The sequence below is a fragment of the Archocentrus centrarchus genome, chromosome 9 (genome assembly GCF_007364275.1).
Source record: "Archocentrus centrarchus isolate MPI-CPG fArcCen1 chromosome 9, fArcCen1, whole genome shotgun sequence".
NCBI classification, from domain to species: Eukaryota; Metazoa; Chordata; class Actinopteri; order Cichliformes; family Cichlidae; genus Archocentrus; species Archocentrus centrarchus.
Genome location: NC_044354.1, coordinates 13,936,439 through 13,948,643, shown reverse-complemented (window position 1 = coordinate 13,948,643; position 12,205 = coordinate 13,936,439). Strand labels below are relative to the sequence as shown.

At 41.9% G+C, this 12,205-nt stretch overlaps 3 protein-coding genes across 5 annotated transcripts; all 3 read left to right on the top strand.

The window, feature by feature from the left end:
- The first annotated feature begins 294 nt into the window (after positions 1–294).
- tcn2 (transcobalamin II) lies at positions 295–3,555 on the top strand. 2 transcript variants are annotated; one of them, XM_030737754.1, is made up of 10 exons: positions 295–374; positions 668–735; positions 1,186–1,375; positions 1,472–1,641; positions 1,880–2,032; positions 2,252–2,424; positions 2,527–2,701; positions 2,788–2,968; positions 3,045–3,163; positions 3,248–3,555. In XM_030737754.1, exons 2-10 carry the CDS (start codon positions 678–680, stop codon positions 3,307–3,309), a joined length of 1,281 nt encoding a protein of 426 aa, XP_030593614.1. In that variant the 5' UTR covers positions 295–374; positions 668–677; the 3' UTR covers positions 3,310–3,555. The 2 variants fall into 2 exon arrangements, with proteins under 2 accessions (XP_030593614.1, XP_030593613.1); XM_030737753.1 differs by having other exon boundaries at positions 296–374; positions 665–735.
- A 2,046-nt stretch (positions 3,556–5,601) lies between these two features.
- Positions 5,602–8,345, top strand: dguok (deoxyguanosine kinase). Of its 2 annotated transcripts, XM_030737587.1 has the most exons (8): positions 5,602–5,903; positions 5,990–6,194; positions 6,292–6,401; positions 6,496–6,695; positions 6,821–6,968; positions 7,052–7,167; positions 7,618–7,717; positions 7,911–8,345. In XM_030737587.1, exons 1-8 carry the CDS (start codon positions 5,898–5,900, stop codon positions 7,935–7,937), a joined length of 912 nt encoding a protein of 303 aa, XP_030593447.1. In that variant the 5' UTR covers positions 5,602–5,897; the 3' UTR covers positions 7,938–8,345. The 2 variants fall into 2 exon arrangements, with proteins under 2 accessions (XP_030593447.1, XP_030593446.1); XM_030737586.1 differs by having other exon boundaries at positions 5,602–6,194.
- A 323-nt stretch (positions 8,346–8,668) lies between these two features.
- On the top strand, positions 8,669–10,516 carry spaw (southpaw). The gene is made up of 3 exons (XM_030738285.1): positions 8,669–9,016; positions 9,394–10,211; positions 10,310–10,516. The coding sequence occupies exons 1-3, from the start codon at positions 8,737–8,739 to the stop codon at positions 10,460–10,462; spliced, it is 1,251 nt and encodes a 416-aa protein (XP_030594145.1). The 5' UTR covers positions 8,669–8,736; the 3' UTR covers positions 10,463–10,516.
- The last annotated feature ends 1,689 nt before the right edge of the window (positions 10,517–12,205 follow it).

Sequence of the window (12,205 nt, the reverse complement as noted above, 5' to 3'; positions counted from 1 at the left end):
GAATTGTAGTTGCAGTGGATTTAAAACAAAGTTTATTTTCCGGTTAGAAAAAAACCCCCCAAAAGCTATATAAAAGTTGTTGTTGAAATGTAAAAAAAAAAAAATTATCTGAGTCTGAGTGTGTGTGCCACACTGTGCCAGTCACCAAACGTGACACACACACATACCAAACGTGTGTGTGTGTGTGTGTGTGTGTGTGTGTGTGTGTGTGTGTGTGTGTTTTAATTTCCTGTCAGTTACCTAGCTGATGTTTAAAGGGACCCTCTCCCGTTGTGATCTCACATGACCGGTCATGTGACAGTGAAATACTAGAAGCTGTTGTCCCAGCTCGTCGCTTCACTCGGCTGTGTCTTCACTTTGAACGATCTGAGGAGGTAACACGGTGTTGTTTATGGGATCTATCAAAACAAAACTTTGATTTTATAATCATTTAACACTTTCTGTCTGTGCCGTGATAATGGCACACCATCTATGCCACTGTACAGCCATTATTTTTATATTGTTTATTTGTACATGCCTTTTTTTTAAAGTACTTTTATCTCCCAGATGTATAGTATATCTGTGTTTTTACTTGTACCTTGTAGCCGAGTTGATTCACTTTCAGTGTACGTGTGCGTGTGTCTTCTTACATCCTGTATTCCTTATCCTTGTATGTTTTAACCAGCAGGTTATCCAAAATGCTAACTTTGGTCATAATCTCAGCGCTGCTTGTTTTTGCCTCTACCAAACCATGTGGTAAGTAGGTTAACTTGAAAAACAAAAACAAAACAGAAGTTCTTACCAATTAATACAAAATTCAATCTTAATTGTTTTTTATAAATCGGCACTAACTCGGAGGCAACTCAGTTTGCAAATACACTGACTCATGAGTCTGGACATTCACAGATGGCGCAATTGCTTATTTGATGAACGTTAGTGGCCTTAATGTTGCTTGTGTGTTGCGAAAAGTTGTGCACAATTAACTGTGAATGTGGTGCCTCTTTGACCCTGATTTGCTGAACACAACAGTGATGATTCTGTAAATTAATCCAGATGGTCTTTGTCACAACTGCTGATGCAGCTGTTTTGATTTGCAGTGCTTTCAAAAATTCATGTAGATGTCAGCAACAGAACTGATATAACATGTTTATGTAGGTTTTGTTTGTGCCAGGTGGCCTATTTTTAATCTATTCAGTTAAATTCCAGATACAGAAGGCTCCAACACTGAGCTGCTGCTTTCCCTCAACAAGAATCTCCTTCGATCTCTGGAGAACCAGGAGGGAATTCCTAATCCCAGTGTCCACTTGGCATTACGCCTTTCCAATAGCCACAACCTCGCCAAGGAGAGCGAACACCTCAACAGGCTGAAAAATAATTTACACAATGATATCCAAAGGTACAAATACCCCCATTCCTTGCAGATTTAAACGTGAACATCTAATGACTAATCTTACTCCAGGATGTTCCCACTGAACCTTTTGTCTCCTGTCAGCGCTCTCTCTAACAGTCAGCCTGTGTCTGGCCTGTTGGCACTCTACACTATGGCTTTAAAGTCCTCCTGTCATGACCTCAACACAGTCACCTTCACTGTTAATGGGAGGAGTGAGACACTGCTGACACACCTGAAGAACCAGATGGAACTAGAGAAAGAGCACATTGCCTGTAAGTTTCCTTTGACCTTTGGGAGGGCAACGGTTGTCATAAAAGTTTTAACAATCCTGCCTTTTGTTTTGCTACAATAAGTGCCCAAAGTTTACTTAATGTGGAGGATGGGGTCATATTTCATGGTTTCTGAATTCTGCAGAGATAGAGTAACTTGTGTCTCAATTTCTTGAACATTGCCATGAAGTCATGATTAAGTGTAATTTGGTTTCCTTTGCTTCTTCTCTCCTTCACTCAGTCAGCCACCGCCCTTTGACCAACTATTACCAGTACTCCCTGGGTGTGCTCGCTCTTTGTGTGAGTGGCATCAGGGTCAACAACCATGTTACCAAAAAGCTCATCAAAGCAGCAGAACATGAGCACTTCAAACATGGAGAGTCTGAGAGTGTTGGTGGGTGAAACGTGCCTAAATGGTGCCTTTAGTTGTAAAAATAAACATTAAATTATGCTGTTTGGGTCTGCCTGCTATTACCTACTAACAATCAGGATTTAGGGTCATTTAGGTTGCCAGTATGCACATGAAACAGAGTCACTTGAGTTTTGTTGGACTTTAGCTTTACCACTGTAATGCTCCAGTTATACTAATATTTTATCAAATTTCTCTCCCCAGATACATATGCCATGGCTGGAATGGCACTCCAGTGTGTGAAGGACTCTGGTTCTCACGTGCAGAATGCTGCTGAGCTGGACACAGCTCTTAGCAAGATCAAGCAGAAGCTTCTAGCTTCCCGCAGGCTTGATGGTCATATTGGCAATGAGTTCAGCACGGGTCTTGCAGTTCAAGTAAGGATGCTTTCTTTTTGTCTCTCTCTCTCTCTTCGGAGACTCTTACAGAACAATATATTTGTATTTGTAGCTAAAGGGTACTTATTTGTTGTGTTCAAGGCCTTGTTAGCAATGGGCAGTGAGGTTGCAGAGTGTTCTGCCCCAATGGAGGCCATGAGGACGGCTGCCAGAAGCAACACATACCACAACCCCATGGCCATATCTCAGACTCTGCCTGCTCTCCAGCAAACTTCCTACATGGCAATTAAAAGCAAGGAGTGCCTCCATGAGGATAGTATGTGCAGCATAATTTCTAACCTCTTTGGTCACTTCAGGTTGTGTCTGTCACTCTAACGCTGTTCTGTGTGCACTTTCCTACAGACACTCTGGTGCTTGAACCCATAGATCCTGTAGTGGTTTCACCAAGCCAGGCCAAAGTCACTGTGATTGTGCAAGTGGTGACATCCAACGGAGCGGCAGCACTTTACTCTGTGGATGTGTCAAAGGGCAGCTCTCTGTTAGAGGCCCTTGAACTTCTCAAGGAGAAAGATGTTGGCTTCACGTGAGTTCATGTCATTGCATTTTAGCTTGCGTGTGATTGGCTGCAGTGAGTAGTCTTTGATGATGTTGTGTTGCAGGTTTGAGAAGGAGTCCAGCTTGTGGGGATCTTTCTTAAGTGTGGTGAATGGAGAGCAGGCCAGACAAAGCGACCGCAGATACTGGCACCTCTCCTCAGATGGCACTGCACTCACTGAGGGTGAGCACACACGAACACATGCATTACACTGGGACACGCAAAGGAGGATTTCTTTGATCTGCTTTCACTGTTTCTCTCTCACAGGTGTTGGTGATTTCAAGATTGAAGAGGCTCAAAAGATCACCATCAGAAACATGAGCTACTGATCTTCCAGCCAATCAGTGATTAGATGATCAGCAATTTAATCTTTATTAACTAGTGAAGTGTCCGCTGGCATCATTTATGACTAAATCCCATAGTGACTTCACAGAACGACTGCATTTCAAGTAGATTTGAAGATTGAACAAAAGTGTAATTGAGAACTACTTAAACAGAGTTTGTGTAAATTGACAAACTTTTTTATGATTTTTTTTTTTAATTACTGTGAAATATTTATTAAATATCTTTTGTGATTTTGCTTTATTCAGCATTTTTCAAAAAAGTACAAAATTGTATGTTATTAGATTTTTTTTTTTTTTTTTTTTATCATGAATACACAAAGCATAATAACAAATTTAGTGCACGTTTAGGTCCATGCACTTTTTTCTCTAATATTCCTTTTGTCCAAGAAACACAGGCCATTAACACATGTTCATATGGCTGGATTAAATGTCGCAGCATGTCAAGGCTGAAAATGGCATGTTTAATATTCATCTGGCAGAATCATTTATAGGAAAGTTTGTATTTATTTATCAAAGACAGGTTTGGGACTCTTAAGTGAAGGTAAGTGCAATGCAAAGTATCAAATGCATACATGGTGAAAAGCACATCACCACTGGATTGTAGAGCAGTGGAGACATGTTTTCTCGTGTGACAAATCACGCTTCTCTGTCTGGCAGTCTGATGAATGAGTCTGGGTTTGGCGATTGCCAGGAGAACGGTACATGTCTGACTGCACTGTGCCAAGTGTAAAGTTTGGTGGAGGGAGGATTATAGTGTGGAGTTGTTTTTCAGGAGTTGGCTTCAGCCCCTTAGTTTCAGTGAAAGGAACTCTTAATGTTTCAGCATACCAAGACATTTTGGACAATTTCATACTCCCAACTTTGTGGGAACAGTTTGGGGATGGCCCCTTCCTGTTCCAACATGACCAGTGCACAAATCAAGATCCATAAAGACATGGATGTGCAAGTTTGGTGTGGAAGAACTTGATTGGCCTGCACAGAGTCCTGACCTCAAACTGCCAGAACACCTTTGGGATGAGTTAGAGCGGAGACTGTGAGTCAGGCCTTCTTGTTCAACATCAGCGTCTGACCTCTCAAATGTGCTTCTGGAAGAATGGTCAAAAATTCCCATAAACACCCTCCTAAACGTTGTGGAAAGCCTTCCCAGAAGAGCTGAAGCAAAGGGTGGGCTGACAGCATATTAAACCCTATGGATTAAGTATGGTATGTCACTCAAGTTCATATGTGTGTGAAGGCAGACAAGTGAATAATTTTGGCAATATGGTGTATAATGCCTGGCAAAAAAACTAATATTAAACGAGATTGGCCAATATGTGACCTGTTTAGTAGTTGAAGTAATTTGAAGTAAAATGAAAAACACATTTACCCAAGGTGTAAGCTCCATAAGTAGCCTATAGGTTGTTTGATACAATTTTTATTACATATTTTAACAGGGCTTACTGTCCTCCCAACAAAGTTGTGCATCAAATATGTACTTCACTACTGGAATTAGCAATGATTGAAATGATGTTTTCTGCATTCTCATAAAAATGTTCAGGGTATCATGCTGTTTCATAAAGTTTTAGCTCAATTTTCAGTTCTGCCAGTTAAATTCATCCTCTACTTACAGAAGAAAAATCAGAAGAGACAGGTATCCAGTGTCAACAGTAACAACTTTTTTATCTTCTTCTTTCACTGTTTTGTCTTTGCTGTTTAAAGACAATGTTATATGAGTATAAATTAAGGGAGAAAATACACAATTAAAAAAAAAAGAAAAAGAAGAAAAACCTCAGCTGAATTCGCAGTTAACACCTGAATACACCTTTGTGTATTTGGGATGAATTAGAGCGGAGACTGAGTCAGGCCTTCTTGTTCAACATCAGCATCTGACCTCACAAATGTGCTTCTGGAAGAATGGTCAAAAATTCCCATAAACACAAGACTTCCCAAAAGAGTTGAAGCTGTTATAGCTACAAAGGGTGGGCAGACATCATATTAAACCCTATGGATTACGATAGATAGATAGATAGATAGATAGATAGATAGATAGATAGATAGATAGATAGATAGATAGATAGATAGATACTTTATTGATCCTAAAGGAAATTAGACGAGTGAATACTTTTGGAAATATAGTGTTTACAAAAATCTAAAGAATTGGTATTTATAATAAATCTAAAACAAACAAACAAACAAAAACATTCGTTCATGGCCCCCACTTTTAGGGAGGAGAGCCATACATATATGTCTATACGCCAGCAAATTTCCAAGGGCTTTTATTGCGAAAGTACAGAAACCGTGAGCCGGAAGTGGTTTCAGTTGCTAACGCTACTGTTTGTAGCATCCGTCAAATGCACATGTTTTGAACCGGCATTAGTAATTTTATTTCCTGGCCGGGATTTCACAAACGCGAACGGTGACCGCTAATTCAAATATTATAACCGTGTTAGTATCCGCATATTTTGCTCTCCTGTGGTTACTGATGAATGCTCCCGGAGCGTAACTCGCGTGGGGCTTCCAGCTAACGTGAGCGTCACGCAGCGGTGATGTAAAGTTTCATAACGACTCCTGTTGTCTGGAAAGCACCGAGTGACATGCGGGTAAATGCGATTTTTTCTGTGTAGTTGTACTGCCTGTTAGGATGTCTGTGCTGTATCGCTACGCTCTGTTCAAAATATATAATCAGCATGCAGGTTTGACAACGGTCAGAAGATTTACCTGCACCCGGTGGAAGCCCTCTGACTCCCTGTCGAGAGGTGGGAACACAGCCATGCTGAGAGTTATGGCAAATAAGAGAGGAAATTTCAGTTTTTTTTGTTCAAGGCTCCTGTCAAGTTCAGCTGCGGATGCAAAAGCTCGAGTGAAGAGAGTTTCTATCGAGGGCAACATCGGTAAGAGCGTCCAGATTTCCCCAGTTAGATGAAGCTCGCAGTGCAGCGCTGTATGTCTTTATAGTGATCTGCTGCTTTATCTGCTTTTCAATAACAGCTGTTGGAAAATCGACCTTTGCGAAGCTCCTGGAGTCAGCTTGTGCAGACTGGGAGGTGGTGGCAGAACCTGTCAGCAAGTGGCAGAACATTGAGGGTGAGACCTCAAAGGTGGGTGCATTCACCTCTAAATCATTTTTTATAAGAAAAATTAACGGCAGGTAAGAGGCTGCAGCTTACACGTCTCTGCTTGTGTCTCCGACAGGGCAGAGATGTGCCCCCACAGACGACAGTCAGCAACCTGCTGCACATGATGTACCAGGACCCTCAGCGCTGGTCATACACGTTTCAGACTTATTCCTGCATGAGCCGGCTCAGAACACAGCTGCAGCCTCCACCAGCTCGCCTCCTTCAGTCAAAGGGAACGCCTGTCCAGGTGTATGAGCGTTCAGTCTACAGCGATAGGTGAGTGAGCCGCATGAAATCAGTCTCCTTTACAAGAAGGATTTCCAACAAAGTAAGCAAAGTTATGACAAGGTTATAATTATTTAACTCATGCAAATGCATTCTCCTCCATTATGTTTTCTCAGATATATCTTTGCTCTCAACATGTTTGAACTGGGTTGTATCAACACTACAGAATGGGCAGTCTACCAGGACTGGCATTCCCTCCTGGTGGAGCAGTTTGGACACCAGGTGGAGCTAGAGGGCATCATTTACCTCAGAGCCCCACCAGAGGTACTGCACGTGGAATACAGTATTTTCTGAATGCCAGATAATTCAGCATCACACAAAACAGTTTTTTTCGGTGTATTTTTTAGAAATGTATGGAGCGCCTGCAGCGTCGGGGAAGAGCAGAAGAGAAAGGAGTGAAGCTGGACTATCTGGATAAGTTGCACTCTCAACATGAGAGGTGGCTGGTTGAGAAAACGACCGAGTGAGTGAGAATAAGATTACACAGCTCAGATTGTCCTCTTGACACCTTTATCCTGTGATTTCCAGCAACCATTGAATTATTATTATTATTTTTTTTTTAATTTTATTTTTTTTATCACAACTACTGTGCTGTGGCTCAAGAGGTACATCAGAGGCCTGTACTGCAAAGCAGGATCTGGGGCTTAGCGACGTAACTTCAGGTTTAACCCTGGGTTTTCTGAGTTATGTGATTTATTGCCATGGTAACTTATGCAACACACCTAAGCAGAGGGGTGTCCTATGAAGAACGTTCAACACAGCCAGGCTTTCTTTGCGTTAGCTGGCTTAACAAAACCTAAAACCAAACTTGCAGCTGTTTTTTTGCCCGGCTGTGAACAGCTGACGGTCGGCAGTGTGTGGTCTTCTGTTAATGTCATAAAGTATGTAATACAGCTTTGTTCTTATCTTTCAGAATACATTTTGAGAAGCTGAAACAGATACCTGTCTTGCAAATTGATGCCGGTGTGGAATTTAAAAGTGACCCAGAGGTGCAGGAACAATTTGTTACAAAGGTATGTTTGCTAATTGAATAGCATTTTGACCTAAAATGTGCTGCGCCAGTGTTAACCACATGAGGGCACTGCTCTGATGTTTTCAATCACGATCTTTCACCTGGGGTGAGGGTGTTTGATCCAGTCCGCTGATGATCTCATGTTTGATGTGTTTCTGATACGCTGTGATCCTAAAATCTCTTTCCATTCACAGGTGAAGAACTTTTTTGATGCTTTATGAAAGGATGGTCAGCAGCAATCACCAGTACAGTGGGAAACAGATGAAACCAGTCAGAACGCCATATAAAGTCTTTATATAAACTAATATAAACAGACCTCTTTTTGGTGAGCTACAGGACCATATGATGTGAAACCCTCAGATTCATTTTGTCTTTTTATGAATGTGTTACTTTAAAGCATCTTTATATTTCTTAATTAGTTTTGAGACACACTTTGTAGTTATGAAAGTTACCTCTTAAACTGTAATGTCAATTCCTGATTAAATCTTTAGAGCTTTGAAACTCACACAGTTTTTCTGTCTGTACTATTTTATAGATATATTTATAATCCTGACATGTTGGAACAAGCAAATAAGACTTGCATTTCTTGCAGCTTATTGATAAATAAAACTGTTTACATTTCCACGTGAGCTGTCATTTTGTATTAGCTGTTTTATTCTTATAAATGTATTTGTTCTAGGTGCTTATGGCTGTACAGTCAGTTTGTTTTTAAATAGATTTTTGCATTTCTAAAGTATTAGGTTTCAGCATGAATATAAAATGATATTTAATTTGGTGGGACAATGACCTTGGATAATTGCCTTTTTTTTCTGGCCCTCTGATGTGCTCTGATGATCAGAGGGGCTGTTCAGATGCCTGGAGTGGTCAGGGGTCATCAAAGGGCAGCTGGCAGCTATAAAAGACCTGCCTGGAGCTCCGACTGCTCATAGCAGCACTTGAGCCTGAGAGCAGCTGGAGTGAGGAAGGAGCTCTGTGACTCTCTCTTTCATTCTGGTATCAATTTTGCGAGTTTCAGCTGAAATGGATGTCCTGATAGTCTTCTGCACGGTTTTCCTCTGTACTGTTGGAGTCCTTTCTTCCACTCGGGGCCACAGATATCACACAGGGCTCGAGCACAGTTTGGCATTCAGAAATCTGTCAACCGATCATCCCAGCAGATATCCTCTGTACATGATGCATCTGTATCGCTCCTTCAGAAGTGCTGATTCCTCCTCATCGGTAGCTGTCGGCACCATTTCTACACAAAGTGACAGCCTGTCGGTGCATGGTTTTGATTCTGTCAAAAGCCTGATAGCCAGAGGTGAGTAAACAGTTGAATTATGCTTTTCACGTTGCTTCTGGGATGTTAAACATACTATTCAATGTATGAATTAGTTTCTCTGTGCACGCTATCCTCCAGGAGCTCATTGACTGGTGGATTTTCTGTGCTATCAGACCCTCTCTTTTTACAACCCAGCAAGTGTCAGAGTGCTTATTCAACTTTAAAGGCTTGCCCTGTTTTATGTGGGGAGGTTGTATATTAGCCCTCAGACGTCCTTGCACAGGGGGGACCAATACACATCCTGTCCCTGTTCACCCTCTTGCTCCAGTGTTTTGACATTTGTCCAGGGATCTGGTTTGTCCAGATTCAGCCCAGACTGCAATGTGTGAATTTTCATTTATGCATCTCATTTTTAGGCTGCCATCAAGAGGGTGAAAAGTGGACCGTCACATTTGACATGTCATCCATCTCTACAAGTGAGCTTGTCCAGCTGGCAGAGCTTCAGATCAGACTACCAGCTTTCTCTGCCTCTAAGCATGCCACTGTGGATTTGTATCACTCCCGGAAGCAGAGCTGTGACCTGGACAACGCATTGTGCCAGGAGGAGCGTCTTTTCTTAGGGAGCTTTGGCACATCACCCAGCAGTACAAAGTCCTCCTGGAAGGTGTTCAATGTGACCGCTCTTTTAAAATACTGGCTGTACCAGGGAGGTGAAGTGCAGAGCCAAGAGGCTTCGGGAGAGCCTGAGACTGACTATGGGAGTGGTGCTTGGGATGAAGTGAAGAAAACTAGTAAGTCTCTATTTACAAATTTTGGACTGAGACAGAGAAAAATCCCCCATCCGACCACAAACCGGGTCATGATGGTCATCTTCTCCACACATAAGGAGGGCCGTGCAGCATACAGCCTCATTCACACTGTGGAGAACTCCAAGTATGTGTCGACGGACAGAGTGGGCAGTGACATTCAAAGTCGACGCCACAAAAGGAACCGAATGGAAAGGATGCGACTAGCTGGTGGACCTGCATCTACTGTGGAACCAGCACCATCAGCATCATCAGAGCAGGTCCAGAGACCGCTGTGCCGAAAGGTAGACATGTGGGTGGACTTTGACCACATCGGCTGGGATGAGTGGATTGTGCATCCTAAGCGGTACAACGCATATCGCTGTGAGGGGGAGTGCCCTACACCTCTGGATGAGTCTTTCAGTCCCACCAACCATGCATACATGCAGGTAAGATGACAGAATGAATACTTTCTATGAACTACTTAAAATCCTCAAAACATTTTTTTATCTTGCTTATCTGTTCATGCAAATTATTTCATTTGCAGAGCCTCTTGAAACATCACCATCCAGAAAGAGTGACCTGCCCGTCCTGCGTGCCGACGCGCCTCAGCCCCCTCTCCATGCTGTACTTTGAGAACGATGATTTGACTCTGCGGCACCACGAGGACATGATTGTTGAAGAGTGTGGATGTCACTGAAGCCCCCAGCTCAGCTTACACTTAAACACATAAACCTGCTTTGTTTGCAGTATATTAATTGAACAACCATAAACTTTAATGCAGCTGTTTTTTGTTTTTTTTTATTGCTTTGATGTACAAATTAATACTGAAATATCACTGAAGAGTTCCTAGTCAGGACTGTTGAGGTGGAATTACATAGTATATATATTTCACCTGTGCTGGGTGACAAACTGTAGTATTTTTCTATCTTTGGTGTTCAGAAACATTATATAAATGTTTTATCTATTTATGCAGTATCATGTAAATTTTGTACATAAAATATGAAACTTATATTAAATTTTTTTTTACATTTTGACATAAGTGTGGTGTTTTCATGTGGTTTTTTAAATACTCTCCTTCACCTGTTCTTGTATAGTTTTATTCATAATTTTCCCCAAAAAATTCTGAAAAAAGTTTTTCTTTTTAAAGCGCAAACCCTTTATCAAACATTTAAAGCAGGTCATTCAGGTTTGATCATTTATGAAGCATTTTTTTTTAATTCCAATTTAAAGGAAACTGTATTTATTTAGTCATTATTAAAATTTATTTACATAAAATAAATATATTGCATAGAGGCACCAACAGTGGCATTTTATTTGATGTCAGCTTTAAACAGTATTTCCATTTCCATCAGTAGCTACAAAGTTAAATAGGCACACTTTGCTCTCGATGTTCTTTGGATAAGAAGTCTGTTTCGGTTAATAAATCCCCAAACTCCCACACAGCGTGCTCCTACTTAAGCATCCACCTCTCGAGTTTATTCGCTAGCAGCCAGAAACTTAGTATATTGGCCTTTCTCACCTCTCCAATCCACACTTTGGACCTCTTAAAGTGCGCACATCATGAGAGGTCATTAGCGTCCTCATGGGCAGGCTCCTTTGTTGATTGTGATCAACAGGCACACTGGGTGGAACAACACACACACACACACACTCAAGGATGAACCAGTGGGTGAGAAAAGGCAGTAGTACTACTTGTTTATCCTGGAGAGGGAGGGGGTTGGACTGTCAGGAAGCAGAGGTGACAAGGAGATCGTTTACGACCCAAGCAATAGGCAATGGGACGGAGCTACTGTGGAGGAAAGACAGGCCGGACTGGAACTGATGAGCTGAAACTATTCAATCCACACTTCCACCCAAGACAAGACCAGACTGAGTTGTAATTCAGGATATGCCCCCCCCCCCCGCAGAAGGAAGTTTTGCAATCAGGATCTTATCTCCGCACTCTCTACGAATGGCAGCGTCCTCAACCATTTTAAGTCACTGAATAATTTGCGCTTGTTTTAGACATATTTATTCTGCCGGGGAGCGGCGCACAGACACGGTGCATCTTACACCACAGTCTGAATGAAATTAAAAAAAAGACGCAGTGAGGGTGTATTGGCCGCATACTTCAGACTATGATGCGTTTTATGCGGGAAATCTACGCTTTAACCTACGGCATAACGTGACGTGCACCACCCTAGAAATGTAACTACGGATGTGTCCAAATTCAGGGGTGGCGTCCTTCCTAGGAAAGACTTGAAGGCCGATTATGCAGCGAGGCGACGACGGCCGTCCAAATATGACGGGTCCTTCAAATGCGTCCTTCTGAATTGAACTTAAGAACAACCGAAATCAGATTTCTTATCATGTAGATTTTTTCTGTTTACAAATGCGCCTATATAACTGTGCAAGACTTGCACCACCCTTCATTTCTTATTTTGCTAGGAAAATGGGTGCA